Raw genomic sequence first — 16,856 nt, forward strand, 5'->3', positions numbered from 1 at the left:
GCGGATGAATTGTGTATATGATGTATATTACGATGTTATGATGAACTATATGCCTTTCTCCACTGACGTTCTGAGTTGTTCAAAGCGTTCAAAGTGTCTTGGGATGCTGATTTTTTGGAAGGCAGCTGTCTGACTCTGAGATGGTGAACGGGAACATTATTAGCTGTTTGATAACGTACAGTAGTCGATCAAATCATATTAATTACCGTTATGTGTCCGACGTTGTAAAGAGCGATACATATATTGCTTTACCATTCTGATACATCGACCCTGTATAATTCGCTCTTCCACTTCTTCTGAATCAGTTTCTGGTAAAAAAACATAAATGGCTTAATTAAACCAGTATTTCTACTTGCCATTGTGCACCGTTTACTACAGTAAAGTTGACCGAGTGGATCAGGTATTCTGAGCTGGTGTGAGTGAGTGGAGGTGGGGCTAATTTACATATTCATGAATCCGCATATACTAAATGAAGCAAGGGGGTAGAGTCTGAAGTATCTTAAGGCATGATTTTTTTTCACAGGAAAAATAACGTTTAAATACAAGGACGTACACAGGGGGGTTGCTCAGGTTGCCCGGGCAACTGCCCATATGTCCTTCTCGACTCAGGTTGCCCTTCCAAAAAAAATAATAAAAAAAATCGTACAATGGATGCAAAATTTCACGTAGGCCTAGATAAAAAAAACTAAAATCGCAAAGCCTCATTCACTTCCATTCGGGCACCGAAAGTGAAAGTCAGTAAGGGAAGGGCAAACTGTTTACGTGGCTGCAGCGCTGCAGCGCGACCGGTGCGTATTCTGCGTAGCCTAAGGCCCCGCAAATTACTTAAGGCCCCGCCTCCATCTCATGTCATAGCGCGTCAATTAATGTGTACAACATCCATGACAAAATGAAGCGAAACTATGTTGATTAGCTGGACATACTGCTCAATATGGATGCACATCCCTCAGTAAATAATAACCATACATCAAGAATTGCTTCAACATGCATAATAAAAAAATAAAAAATCATACTGATGCCGAAAATACCCAGGCTGTAGAGAGAACCAAAGTTAATCCCAAAAGCCAAAGCTCGGGGTTATAATTTATTATTTTCTTCTTATTTATGTTTACGTTAATATTCACTTGTTATCTTAACATTCTATAGAAAATACTCTATTCAATAAATATTGTTTGTTTGAACCTCATTCTGTTCTATATTGTTGTACTTATTCTTTAATTGACACTTTAATTGAGCACTGAAGTGTCAGGTGTGACTGTGTGGCAATGGCAAATGGTTTACATAGCTCACGGCGTCACAGGTCTGGTAGAGGGCCCCTTAGCAGAATTTTGGGGGTGCCCTTTTTTCAGGTCAGAGCAACTGCCCCTCAAAATTCCGGTGCATGTCCCTGTTTAAATATGTCATTTTGGTGATCAAAGATGAGTTTAAAGGAATAAAATGACTGACTACAGGGGGACTTTAATTTGTGTTTGATGTAATTCATAATCCATGGTAACTAGATGTTTTAATTGGAAACATACAGGAGGAGCACGTTCAAATAATCAATCCAATTAACTTGTCATCAACAATCATCATGACTGTCCCATCAGCATGAGAGAAAGCATTTATATAGGCACTCAGTCGACTCACCTACATTCCTTGACAGTTTTTCAGCATCCCTCCACCACCCCGACACCTTACTCTCGGCTTGTTCCTTCCACAGCCAGGAATACGGGGGGAGTACTCTGGGTTCGGGCCAAATACCAGGCCGGAACCCTCTCCTCAGACAGCACGCCAAATATGCATACCATTTATTCTATCTGACTTATTTGTAAGTGTGAACTCGTGAATTTCCTGAAGGACAAAATCAAGTCCCAAACAGACCTGGCTTCCTTGTTATATAATAATATTCATTCATATACTTAAGTAGCTGTCTAACATTTCATTAAAAAAGTTAACATCACGTTTGTGGCAAGCAGGGAGGGTCGAGGGCCGTGAGAGGGCGTGATTACTGATGAGTGTCACCTGCGCTCTCTCACAGAGGAGCTACGGAAGCTTAAAAGGAGGAGCGACGACAGTGAAGGGCAAGAGAGGACCAGGCCTGGACTATTTATGTTATGTTTTGTTTTTGTTTTATTTGTGGATTATTAAAGTCTTTAAATGTTCGCCAGTTCCCGCCTCCTTCTTCCCATAACAACTAACCTCATTACAACATTAAAGGGATAGTTCGCCCAAAAATGAAAATTCTGTCATTATTTACTAAATCATTTTTGGGTGAACTATCCCTTTGTGCCACGGTGCTCACACAGGTGACACAGGCAAATTGCATAATTTGTCTACCCAGTTCACCCCTGCCAGATGCAGTTGTCCTCTTTACAGTTCAGACTGTGAATAAAAAGGCCAAAAAGAGAAATTATCTCACCCGTAGTGTGTTAATCTGTGTGCTGCTGTTGAAAAAATTCCAGATCAAATCTTTATTCTGCAGCCATGCCTCTGCCAGTTCGCCAACTTTAGCCACAGCGTCAAAGGTGCGGTTGGCCTGGTGACAAACAGATTGCATTGTGGAACACTGTTCAGAACACTTAGTGTAAGCACTTCATCTCATTGAAATACTTGGATTTGGTTGGCCAATTGCTGCATTGAATGGTCAAATATTTTATATACCATTATATCCCACTATACCACTGTATATATTTTAGCATTGCTCATGGCAAAATACAGGTGCTATTTTCATATCTCTTGTGTCACGCATTAAAACAAAAAAAAAACCACTAGATTACATCATCACAGGGTTATAGTCTCTTCAGGTGTGTTCTCTTTAAAGGTCTCCTTCCATGGGCCAGATTCATGAAACATTCTTAAAAATGAAGTTCTCCTTAACAGCTATAAACGATTTTCTATTTTAGGAAGAATAATGTTAAAAATCATTTGTATTCCCAAAAACATTTCTTAAAGTGGCACTATGCTGAATTTTCAGTTGATGCTTATAAACACAACATCCAAATTTGGCCTCTGTCAAACTCTGTCGATCTGAATATCCATGGGCAGGGTCGAAAATAATGCAGAAGCATAATCTGTCGTTTTCACGAAAGCCCTTGCTGACAAATAAATGTGAATTTCTCGATCCAGGTAACACATAGAATGAGTAAACATTGTAACAAATACTACTGACATCGTAACAAAGCAGCATGAAAATCGGCGAAGTTACACTCTTATTTTCATGAATCCAGCAGCAGCTCATTCCTGTACACGTCCTAAAACATGACCCGGGCCCTATGATAACTAAGGTCCTGCGTTTCAAGCATACATAATTCAATTGATGTTCTTTCAATGTAGCTGCATCTCATGAACAGGAAACAGATTAATACAGGGAAAAAATCTGTACAATCACTGATTCAATTCTCTGTGGATTTCTCTTTTCTCTTCTGGGGTGTCAAAGGGCACAAACAAGCATAAACACATTTGCGATTCTGAGCTTGTTAAGTGCACATTCATCCTCGTTACACCAATTTACATCTTACGCAATATGAGTCTATGTTCTCTTTATTCAGGCTAAATCATGGCCATGGTTTTAAAAGATGCAATGCATTAACTTTCCACTGGCCACTGCTCTTCTGTGCGTATGTGTGGCGAGCAGGACGAGGCCGAGGGCCGGGAACATAAAAGGAGGAGCGACGACAGTGAAGGACGAGAGAGGACAGGCCTGGACTATTTTTGTTATGTTTCTGTTTTATTATATGTGGCAGCAGTCGTCCGTGAGGGACTGCTGCCTTTACTTTCGTTTCGTTTTGTTGTTTGTTTATTTTACGTTATTAAAGCCACCCCTTCACCCTCTAGGCGCCACGGTCGAGTTTACTCGACAAGATGAGGCACTGAATAAAATGGCCGATTTTGTCAAATTGGGTGTCACATTTCGTTCGACCTCCCCTCCACTGGATGGCAGACATGTCATACTTCATCCCCGAATCAAAAAAACGTCATGTTTCTATACAAAATGTTGGAGTTAGAGCACATTGAATCAGTGAGATCAAAAGCGGAGCTAGTGTGAGAGTGAGCCATGTTATCAGAGCCTCTCCGCAATCGCGGCGACAGTATTGTGGTGGAGACTTTGTCTAATGCCACTGGGTATGTTAGACGAGGTCGAAGTATTCATAGGACAGTTAGGAGGCAACGTGGAGGCAGGGTGAGGAGTCGCAATGACAATGACAGTAGCCTGAGTTCTGCACACTCGGCGCGCGCGCGAGGCAGATCTGACCGCGCTGCTCGTATCATCTCACTCATGATCTGTGCCTTGCCGTGGCGAGTGAGCGTTTGAACTAAACAGGTCTTGTCTACTTGTGTTTGTATGTCATATGAATAATATATATGTGCCCCATACATGGAATCAGAGTGTCTACTGTATTTAGTAAATGGAAAATCTCTACAGCAAAAGGCAACCACTACATGCATTCGGTTTGTTTCTACCATTTATTAGTAATAATTTACACAGTTTGTTTACTACTTACTATATACCTAAGCATTCAGTATTGTGCAATATAACATACAGAAGGTGATGGACATTTTGGGGGGAAAGAAGTGCTGCATTTTATTAGTGGTGGGGGGAAAAATCGATTCTGTTCAGTATCGCGATATTTTGCCCCCCCAATTATATCGATACAGTAGCGCAAAGTATCGCAATATTTAATTATAAAATTATCTGTTTTACTTCCGGGTTTTCTCGGAGTTTACTCTGATAATTTACATTCGCGTATTACATCCACAAGGAAGCGCTTGTTGCGGTGCTTTGTTGTCGTGCATTCAACTGGAAATTCAAATGAAAATGTAGATGCCAAGTGTAAGTTTAGCATAGATATATTTCCACTCGCTGAACCCTGACTGAGCACTTGAGACTTTCGCTCTCCGTGACTCCGTCAAGCGATCATTCTGTGTGTGACCAGACGGGCTATGGTGTGACGTACCCAGCACCGTACTCTAGTGTGAAGGCGCGCGACTCGCCGGCACGTTTCTCTCACGCACGCAAAGAGAGCGAGAGAGTTACATTATACAACGCAAAATCGACGCGCTACATGTAAACGATTTCTTGTTTGTATTTTCCTGTCAAAATAACTGAGTTCATCTGGTATTATTCAGCTTTTAAGAACAAGCAGAAGAGATGCCGGTTTCTCCGGTAGTGGGTGGAAGTGGAACTAATGCGCAAACGGCAATCTTATTGGATGGCACCCATGCCTGTTTTAATTTCAGCAAATCAGAGCAAACGAATGCTGTCAAATGATTTACATTCATGAACCAAGCAGCTCATGTGTTGCAGGCCTATATTATATTTTTTTATAGACTATAGTTGTATATTGTCATTATTATTAGTAGAATTAGTAGTAGGATTATCTTTTAATAATAATTACTATTATCTTACTTTTTTTTTTACAGAAACACTGAATGACCAACAATATCGTAAGCACCACCAGTTCAGTTTAAGTTCAGTTAAAATGACAAATATGCATTCATGCATGATTATCAAGTTTTAGTTCTAATCAGGGGCGTCACTAGGCCCTTTTTAGGGGGGCTAAATTTTTTTATATATTTTTAAAAAATCATATTGGGGGCTTAGCCCCCCTAAAATGAAAATCCTAGTGACGCCCCTGGTTCTAATTACTGAAGTTCTATCATTAAATAGGCTAATGCTTGATTATCATAATATAATGCTTGATTGACTGATTTTAAGAGTGTACATTTAGATATTTAAAAAGCTGTGCCATTCAATGATAAGCTGATTTTGTGGAATTATATATAAAAGTTTTTGCAGTTCAGTTAATGTGTAGAAGATAATGTTCACAGAATTAAATGTGACATTTGAAGTGAGTTGAGTCTTATTTTCCTTTATTTTTTGTAATGCCTTTGAATAATATGGGGGGCATGAATCGCAATATATTGTAGAATCGAATCGCAATACTTGCTGTTTCGCAATATGTTAAGAATCGCAATAATATTGATTCGTGGGCCAAATATCGCAATACTATCGAATCGTCACATTTTTGCCAATTCCCACCCCTACATTTTATCATTAAAACATGTGACTTTTCATTGAAATTCTATAATCCAAGATTGCCGCCACCATATGGCGTCATAATATGCAAATTAGATGGAAAAATGTAATCCCTACATAAACTTTGGGTCATCCTTAATATTTCTCTAATTTACAGAAAGTCTCTATCTTTTATCACTTTTAAGATATAGCCTTTTGAAATTGAGATGTCAAAATCGAACGTTTTAGGAAAAAACCTCTGGCGCCTAAAGGGTTAAGTGTCACCGGCCCACCGGTGGGCCCACACCCATTACATATTTAAAACAGTAATATCCTAGATTAAACCTAAACTAACCTTGACAACCTATATATCATTTGAAAGCTTACAATCTCTAGTTTTCATATTTGGTGATATTATATTTATTACAGAGGAGCCGTAATTTATCAATTTATTGCAACAAGAATATTTTCATACTACTAAGGCGTGTTTAGACCTTTATTTTGAAATAGCAATGAACATAAAAAATCATGAAAGAATGGTAGAAACCTCAGTTTGTTTTCATGCCAAGAGTTCAAAAGATAACATCCATTAATTTTTTTTAGAAAAAAAAAAGTAATATAAAGAAAAAAATAATAGATTCACCATTTGTGACGTGTCTGCGAACTATGACGCACATACGTGTTCTTTTTGTGTTTATTAGAGGTTGAATTCATATCAAAATCTGCCACACTTCCCATACTACTTTCTGAATAGGATGTCTACTTCATAAATTGTATGAAAATTGTGGAAATATATGGTAAAATATATGGTAATCGAGTCTGGTTGTCACCTATTAAAAAAGTTTGGTACTGCGCCCAAACAAAATCTTACCGAAAGCTCATTTTTTGAGATATCAACCTAAAATTTGAAACACAACTTGTACAGATTTTTGGCTTTGATTTTCTTGCAGTTTTAGAGTCCAACATGTTTTAAAACTATATATTTTATATAAAATATTAATAGTTAAATTTTGTCATTGTACATTTACATAAACTCAAACTTCTATAACTTTTTTTCTGTTTCACTTTCGTAATTTATTTCACAGACAAAAACCTGCCAAATGTCTTCTTTAAAACGAGACCAATCTTACGTCTATATTCCAAAGCATTCTTGAACGTGACACGTAAGGTTTGCCGGTTCCCGCCTCCGTCTTCCCATAACAACCAACTTTGCTACAGTATGTTTTTGTTTGTGTGTGTACCTCTGTAACGATGCTCCGCGTAACATTTGTGTCGGGCGTGTAGAGGATTTTTCCTTGCAGAAAGGGCCTGAAGGTTTTCCATAACAGACGCAGGCTGGACGAGCTCTCCAGTGTGTCAGTCAAGTTTTTACAGAACTCACCTGCAAAGACAGAAGAGTGGATATACATTAATAAAACATCACTGAAGAAGCAGATTCAGATGCACCCAAGCTCAGACTTGAGCTTTGACTCCAATAATGTTCTTCTCGTGCATCAAGCAAGCACGGTTTCTATTTTTATCATATTTGATGAGCTCTATATGTTTGTTGATCAGTGTGATCATAATGGAATAAAAGCCTAAATCAAATATGTGCATTGTATTAAAGGAACACTCCGACTTTTTGGGACTTTAGCCTATTCACCTTATCCCCCAGAGTTAGATAAGTCCATACATACCTTTTTCATCTCCGTGCGTGCTATAAGTCTGTTTGACGCACCCACCGCTAGCCTAGCTTAGCACAAAGACTGGATGTAAATGGTTGCAGCTAGCATACTAATCCAAATAAGTGACAAAATAGCGCAAACATTTTCCTATTTACATGTTGGGATTTGTATAGTCACAGAGTGTACAAAAAACTACGTCACATGAGACACAGACATATTTTAACAGTATAAATACTGGGTTATAGTTATATTCTCTGAAGGCGAAGCACTGCTACTTGGGCGGAGTAATAACCGCAGCACCTGAGACGCGCCGTGGTGAGGAGCAGAGAGTTCGTTCAGAGTTTGGGTACGGTACGTCTCAGGTGCTGCGGTTATCACTCCGCCCAAGTAGCAGTGCTTCGCCTTCAGAGAATATAGTTCCCAGTATTTATACTGTTAAAATATGTCTGTGTCTCATGTGACGTAGTTTTTTGTACACTCTGTGACTATACAAATCACAACATTTAAATAGGAAAATGTTTGCGTTATTTTGTCACTTATTTGGATTAGTATGCTAGCTGCAACCATTTACATCCAGTCTTTGTGCAAAGCTAGGCTAGCGGTGGGTAGCCTCGTGAGACCATCCTGATCTCGCGAGCTTTCAAGGTTTCACTCGCAGATCAGTCTGGATACTTTCCGTTAAAGAAAATTTGGGAGCAGTTCACCAAACGAACGTCCAATCAGCGTTGGCTTTGAGGCGGGTTGAGGTGTGACGCAACGAGAAGCGCGTCACTTCAGTCTAAAGAACATGTCGGCTTCAGCGGATGAAACTAGCATCAGCGTGGCTATCGAGCAAGTTTTATCGGAATTACAGAGTATTTCTTCACTGAAAGAAGAGCAAAACACTGCTCTGGAGGCTTTTCTCAGAGGAAAAGATACGCTCTGTTAGTACGTCATATGCTTCGTTGATCTGATTGGTTGATTTGGCCCGTCTATCACCAACATAGGCCAATCAGCTAACCAGTATTTTCGCCCCTTACCAAAACTACTTCAACGGAAGGTTTCCAGATGGATATGCGGAGCAAATCCATCTGGCGGAGTCAGGTTAAGCGGTGGGTGCGTCAAACAGACTTATAGCACGCACGGAGATGAAAAAGGTATGTATGAACTTATCTAACTCTGGGGGCTAAGGTGAATAGGCTAAAGTCCCAAAAAGTCGGAGTGTTCCTTTAAGCGACTGTGTCTCTTTACTAGACATGGATTGAATAGCTTGATTCATATGGATTAGTTTTACGATGCATTCAACATTTACAATATTTCAATGGATGGGAAAATGATAAGAGAATAACCATAAAAACAAATACTTTTATTAGTTGAAATTAAATAAACTTTAACTGAAATAAAATAAAATATTAAAAAAAACTTAGCTGGTTGCCAAGGCAGCATTTATAATTTTCATGTAACTTAACTTGAAGTACTAAAATAACAAAAAAAAAAAAAAAAAAAAAAAAAAAGTATAAAAACTATATAAACACATACAAAATAATAAAAATGACAAAAACACTATAACTAAAATTAAAATGAAACCAAATATGTATATATATATATATATATATATACACACACACACACACATATGGACACTAAAAAATCTCCAATAAGCATTTTCCAGTATGTTCTTTAAAGTTGCTCAGAAAAAAAGTTAATCAGTTCTATCTGCAGAAGCTCACTCAGCAGCTCTTAGTTCACTACCTCAAATGCTCACCGACAACCAGCAAACAATTTCGCCAACAAACAATTTAGACTTCATCTTAAAAATCTGCCACAGATTCATACTGAAAGTCAAGATTAGACTCAGATTTAACCCTCAAACCTCTGCACTTCAGCGCCTTCATGTATAGAGAAAGCAGAACAGGCATATAAAGGCATTTCTGCCCAGTCAGATACACTCTTCCATGTTTTCCCTATAGAAAAGCAATAAACACTCTGTGCTCTAGCTCTGCCAGAAAATCATTACTTTAATTTGATTGAGCGAATGTGCAGCCCTTAGGTGAGACCGGGTTGGTGAGACCTCAATCCAGGTAGGACATTTCAGTGTAAAATGATCCTTTTTTTGCTAGTGCTGAAAATCTGCAGTGATGTACTGATCAGGGAAAGGATTTATAAAACTAAAAAGACCACAATTTTTACATAAAATATGCCAAAATAAAACTAATTATACTCTTACTCTCACAATTAAGTAGTGTTATGCATAAATGCCCGTAAGTATTAAGACCTGGTCTCAGTTCATAAGTTATTTAGAGCTAACACTAAAAACCTAGTTAGGAGTTGCAAAATGGCTGTTTTGCATGGATGTGTTGAATGCAGTTGAATTTGATATATTTCAATTTGATATATTTTTATATTAGAAGATATATTTCATAGTTGAGTCAATACAGTGGCTTATTTTTTTTTTTAAGTTTTTTGCATAATATTTTTCATTTGATAGAGTATTTTGCAGTTGGAAAATGTGATTGATAATCCATAAAATCGCTAATGACCAGAGTTGGGGGGTAATGCATTACGAAAACCGTGTTTTTTGGGGCAGTCGTAGTCTCAGCCTCAGACTAGTGACACCCACGGACCGTTGGCTGAATGTCTGATGCATATGGCACACTTTTTCTGGAAACACTTCAGGAGTTTCGAAGTCGTGATCTGATTGGTTGAATTCTTCAGGATGTCCAGGAGACGTGTGTGCCGCGTTCTTTAACAGTCCAGTCCGCCTGGAAACAAATGCTGTGACGCCAAAACCCCTCGTGGAAGAAGAACGCCGTCGTGTTTATAACTGTGACAATGAGCGCTTACCAGGATAAAGTATGTGAAGTTTGCGGCTCCATTGTTGCAGTAAACTTGCACAACAATCTTGAATGGATAATTTATTAGATGCACGCCGGTCACCCCTAAACATGACGCGGAACAAAACGAACTGTGATTGGTTGCGTTACATGTCAGTCAAACGTCCTCTAGGGGGGTCCTTGGCCAAGAAAAGCTGCGATACAGTCCAGACCTTCTGCCGTCAGTCTGAAGGTCTGGCTAGACTAGGGTAGTCTGGCGAGACGAGGGCAGTCGTGACAAGTGGCCTAATGGTAAGAGAGTCCGACTGGTTGCAGGTTCGATTCTCAATACTGGCAGGAAATGGAAAAGGCTCCCATGGGCGCTGCTCCACTGCTCTGGTTGTGTGTGTCCACGGTTTACAGTATATGTATGTGTGTATTCCCTACTCACTAATCCTAATGTGTGTGCACTAACTTGGATGGGTTAAATGCAATGCATGATTTAGCGCAAACTAAATCGACTGTCGGCTCAAAAAACGACTGTCAGGAAGGATATACCACAGGATATAAGACACGCAGTGAAAAATTAGCGCTCAAAAGGCGTGAACAGGGTTATTTTTGTGGCTGACCTTATTGCATATGTATTTGTAGGAGTTTCCCTTTCCAGACACACAATTTATGGGAGGAGAGTATTTAAATGAATCATGCAAGGTGATTTACCAAGGCTTGCGCCAGTCAATTCACCGGTTTTTGCTCCATTATTTAACGCCCCAAAAAGGCACTTCTTAAACCAGACGTTAATTTGCGCTGCTCTTGCGTTGGTCACAATGGAAATGATCCGGCTTTTACATAAACTTTACATAAACGGCTTTATTAGTTGGGCTTTTCCTTAAAAAAAATATTGGGCTTTTCCCAAACTATATGCCAGACCGAAATGTGAAATCGAGTGATCTTGAAATATGAAATATACAGGCAGATAGGAAACCTTTCACTGCATCTAAATGTCGTATGAAACGAGGATGTTTCTATGCTCTATTATATAATAATAAACTTAATAAACATAATACAATATAAAAGTAATAACAGTGTTTATTTAAAGTAATAACAGTTGTCAACAAAATGACAAAGAGTGTTTACACTGTAACATGCTGACAGTGTTTTCAAATCTGCTCAAACGTAGATGTTTCTAATGTGATAAACAATAATAATTTAGTTTCAAAAATATAAAATGTTATGTACTGTGTGATAGTACATACAAAGCATGTGCATCTATTGGCGCTTTTCCACTGCATAGTACGGTACGGTTCGGTACGGCACGCTTTGGCGCTTTTCCACTGCATAGTACGGTACGGCTCGGTTCGGTACGGCTCACTTATGGCGCATTTCCACTGCATGGTACGGTACGGCACGGCTCGCTTCGGCTCGCTTTAAATGGTACCCGATCTGTTGAGGTTCCAAGCGTACCGTACCGGTACTAAAATGTGACGTCAAAACACTGCAGATCACTGATTGGTCAGACAGACAGACAGAATCGTCACTACCAGCGTCATTGTATTTGCGACACGAGACACTAACCCGCTAGATTTAAATAGCCAGCAGTAGACAACAGCCAACGCTGTAGTACCTGTTTTTAAAGTATTTGCTTGAAAAAAGAAGATGAAAACTTCAAAAAAAGAAATGGCTGAACCGTGGTCAGTGGACGAGGTGCAGACGTTCCTCTCGTTGGTTGCCGAGGAGTTGCGCAACTAACGATCAGTCCCACCCACTGAAGCGGTACTACTGCAGTGGAAAAGCAACCGAGCCAAAGCGAACCGAGCCGTGCCGTACCGAGTCGAGTCGTACCACGCAGTGGAAAAGCGAAGCGAGCCGAACCGTTCCGCGCCGAGTCGAACCGTACCGAGCCGAACCGTACCGTACTATGCAGTGGAAAAGCGCCAAAACCATGTTGTTAATGTATTACTATGAGCAATACATTTATTACTGTATTTGTTAATCTTTGTTAACATTAGTTAATAAAAATACAGCTGTACGTAGTTTGTTCGTGTTAGTTCACAGGGCATTAATGTTACCAAATACAACTTTTCATTTTAAAAATGTATTAAATGTTGAAATTAACATTAACAAAGATTAATAAATGCTGAAGAACTGCAGTTCATTATTAGTTTATGTTAACTAATGTAGTTAACTAATGTTACTTTTTGCTAAAAAAAAAACAAGTAACATAATTTGTTACTTTAAGGAGTAACTCAATACTGTAATGCATTACTTTTAAAAGGTAATTTTCCCCAACGATAGTCAACAACAAATGTCATTATCGATTAGTTTGCACAACTCGTCTCAGCCATATTGCAACTACGAGCTAGGTTAAGATCCCTGCTGAACTTCTTAACTAATTTATGAGCTGAGGCAGTCTTACTTTTATTTATGCATTTTATGCATGCATGAATCTTGTTCTTAATTGTAAAAAGAGCAAAAAGTTCATTCTTTGAATTTTGAGAAACTTGTGGATAAAATGTAAGTGTCTCAAAGTGGCTTTTATAAATATCACCATATGTGAATAAAACAACCATTGCTTGTTTTGTATTTTATTTATTGAGCTCTACACTATTTTACCTTTTCGAATGCTTTTCTTTTGTCTGTTCATTGCACACTAAACTCGCTCACAGAAAAGCCTTAATCTCAGTGGGCCTAAACCTCTTGAAATAAATGCAAAACAAATGAAATGCATCACAGGATGACAAATCACCAACTTCACTCTCATGCACAGCTACATCATGACATTCCCAAACCACTGAGAGTGATGTGAGCACAGACTCAATCCCTGGGCTACTGACTATAATGAAATCAGTTCTCCTCAAAACTATATGATGTTACATTAGCCTGAACATCAGCACAAACAAAAGAACAAAATCACCCAGCAGACACAAACACCTAAGGAATATCAAGCCCACGTTGTTGTTGTTGTTTTCAGATTTATTTATATAGGCTAGTACTACTATAGTATTTATTAACATTTTGAGCTTTTATTTTTACATTTTCAGTTTTCATTTGATTTTAAGATTTAATAATTGTGTTTATTTGTATTAAGCGTTTGAATATTTAGCTTTAATTTATTATTTCAGGTTTAATTTGAGCAAGTTTAATACTTTAACTTAAACGTATTTCTGTTTGTTTTTGAATTCAAGTGTTTCATCTAATATTTATACTTGCAGCTTTATTTCACTGAATGATTACCATTGTTAACTGTTTTACAACACAGCAAACACTAAAACAAACATCACTAAACAAATAATGGCTCAAAATGTGCAAGCTAGACTCAAAAGAGTGAAAAAAGTGCAGAAGTTGGAAACATTAATCTGATACTGCCACCACAGTAGAGGAAAATAGTTTGTTTTTATACAATAAGGGACACTCTTAATATAAATATAATATAATGTAAATAGATCACTGGCCGCATAAGACAAATATTTCACAGTCCCAGTGTCTTCAGGTAGTATATGTATCTGAATGAAAAAGATAATTACTGCATGACTGAAAGAAATAAGTGCATTTGAGAATTGAACAGCATCTGAGATGCAATCACTTTGATTCCTGACATATGACTTCCATGGCACTTACTGGTTCTTTTTTTTTTCATAGTGGAAGAGCATCCAACGACACACCAGAGGAACGTTCTGCAGATTTACTGAAAGATCAACTGTGTAACTGAATCTCATAACGGAGTTAAATTCCCCATTATGTACAGCAGATGCACAAACGTACAATCTGTGTTTCATAATGCATCTGTTTGCGCTCCCACTAGAGAGACGTCAACGTGCCTCGTCGACTGACACATTCACTGTCTGGATTCCCACCGACGCTCGTGTACAATCCCGGCACACCAAATTCAGAGAGAAAGCACGATCCCATTAGCATGCAAACAGGGCCGGAAAGCCATCAAAACAGAATACAGCACAATGCAACACGGTTTTTGTGATTTGTGGTGTCAGAACAACAGAAAGCCACAGCAGGCCGAGGCAGAGCTCGGGGAGAAACAGCCAATCCTATTTACTGGAGTTTCAAAGAGAAGGTAATTAACGGAACAACCCAACTGAGTCACTAATTAACTCAGTCCTCCTGATATTCAGCCGCACAGAAGTGCTCTGTACAAACACACAAGCACTGCGAGAGCCGAGGCATTGTAAACAAACAAACAGCATCACGGAAGAAACATCAACAGCCTCTGCGCTGATGCGACTCTCGCCTTCTGCTGAGTCAGAAAGTACTGCGGATCCAGTTGATCCGGTTCTCAAATTGAACTCAAATGATCTGCCGGGAATGGATAACAGCTCAGTGGAGTGGAAAAGTATCCCTGAATAATGACTTCAATTTTGGTTCTTACATAAAACTTCACAATCACATAGGTTTAAAAGTAAAGAAGTGCACTTTAGCATACTTTTAAAATTAGGGATCTAATATACTTAAGTGTGAACTGAATTATGTTTTCAGGCATAATGAATTATGTGTAAAATGGAAATGTATTATAGTTCAAATTTATATTAAATGCAATTAGCTGAAGTTAAGAGTGCTTAAGTGCATCTTAATATGCAATTTCAAAATAACTTCAATTGTCTTTGAATTATGATTAAAGTGTACTGCTGAATATACTGACAAGCATTTATGGTACACTAAAATATACTTTAATGCTATTTCTGTTTCTATTTAACTGTATTTTAAAGTTTTTGATTTTGATGTTGCAATTTAGTTTTCTTTTTAAATATATTCATTTTAAATGTAATATTCAATAAGTAGATGTGCTTCAGTATGTTAGTCAACACAACATCAAAGCACAAGAAAAGATTTTTGAACCAACATTATGTGAAATGCACTTTAAAGTAAAACCTTTAGTTTGACATGATTACAAATTGGCCGTTTTTATGTGCGTGTAAAGAAACAGCCGTGAAAGTAGACTCTCTTTAAAGCTGCAGTCCGTAGTTGTTTCTATTTATCGCCATCTCTGTTCGAAATCTGCAATTGCAGTTATTCGCGGAATTATCAACTTTACGTGGGTTGTGCCTCGGCACGGCACAGCGCGGATGAACACAATGTGTGGATACTGTCATTCAGAATCACAGATTCTACTTTTTGGAAGTATGACCAACATAAGAATTTTCACCGGGAAATGTAATCTGAACAAGTAAGTAACATCCACTTTTGTTCTGAAGGGAAAAAAAGCATTGCAGTAAATCGCACTGATTAAATCTAACGATCGCTTATCATATCACGTCAAACCGTGCAAATTATACTTTGTTCTCAAATTGTTAATGTTAACAACATCAGTATTGTGTGACTACATGTAATGCCCTTCCGATATTATCCTTGTTTTCGCATGGGCACGGATGCAGTCTCTTTTTTTCTGTAGCCAATCCGAAGTCCAAACAAAGTCTTTTGCATTTTACAGGTGAATCTCTAGTTGTCACTGGTGATTGTCGTTTGAACCTTTCTGGATCCGCTATCAAATTGAAAAGTTTAATGTGAGAAAAGGCTATAAATCTCCACCTCCAACATCCTCACACGCAATATAGCCTACTAGCCGAGACTCCTTCTTTATGTGTACAGATGTGACGTAATGACGCAAAGACATGCTCGAATCTCCCGCGGAAATCCACCAGTACCACTGGAATTAAAAACATTATTACAAGCTTACCGTTTTGAATTGAGCTAAGGCAAGCAGATAGTTTTGAACACTGGCTGGTTATGTACTTGCTCAAAAAATTATTGTGGATAATCTTTAACCCAAAAACTGCAGCTTTAAGTACATTTAAGTGGCTTTTATTTAATTAATATTATATTATCTGCAAGTACAGTCTTTAAAAAATAAACTTTTAAGATTTGAAGAACACTACACATGCATATTAAATACAATTAAGTTCACTTCTTTTTTGCAAGGGATTAAATAATAATAATAATAGCCCACTTGAATAATATCAAGTCCCATTATTTTCCTTTGAATATTCCATTTCACAAAGAAGTATGTCACACAATGAGCGTTACTGGTAAATGCGTTATCTGATTTAAACTGTCCTATCAGATTCAAAAATCAGCTCTTACTGGTGTTAGTGCTGGTTGTATTGGTGTTGTCGGCTGTTGCGGCCCGTGTGTTCTGTTGGTCCGATTCTGTTGACACGGTCCTCACAACATCTCTGCTGGTGGTTTTGGACGTGGTGTTAACGTCTGTTCCACACATCAGCTGACTGAGGCTTCCAAATGGATCGGACCTGAAGTCCAAAGTACCTACCGCACTTAGCAGCGCTGAAGACCCAAAATTAGACATCTGAGTGGAGAAAAAAAAACATATCACATGGAAAATCTCCACAAATACACGTTCAGAAATGACTCTTATGTTCACCAAGACAGCATTTG

The 16,856-nt window shown here is 38.4% G+C and overlaps 1 protein-coding gene across 2 annotated transcripts in view; it reads right to left on the reverse strand.

The window, feature by feature from the left end:
- The window catches only part of LOC130082283 (phospholipid-transporting ATPase ABCA1), a 203,137-nt gene that overhangs the window by 143,943 nt on the left and 42,338 nt on the right, over nt 1-16,856 (reverse strand). For both annotated transcript variants that reach the window (XM_056247087.1, XM_056247086.1), the window contains exons 8-10: nt 16,545-16,767; nt 7,240-7,379; nt 2,402-2,518 (exon numbers count right to left, since the gene is read on the reverse strand). In XM_056247087.1, the coding sequence (XP_056103062.1) occupies nt 2,402-2,518; nt 7,240-7,379; nt 16,545-16,767 (480 nt within the window). The remainder of the gene's footprint in view (nt 1-2,401; nt 2,519-7,239; nt 7,380-16,544; nt 16,768-16,856) is intronic.

The sequence above is a fragment of the Rhinichthys klamathensis genome, unplaced genomic scaffold (genome assembly GCF_029890125.1).
Source record: "Rhinichthys klamathensis goyatoka isolate OS25496 unplaced genomic scaffold, OSU_Roscu_1.1 h1tg000042l_1, whole genome shotgun sequence".
Lineage (NCBI taxonomy): Eukaryota > Metazoa > Chordata > Actinopteri > Cypriniformes > Leuciscidae > Rhinichthys > Rhinichthys klamathensis.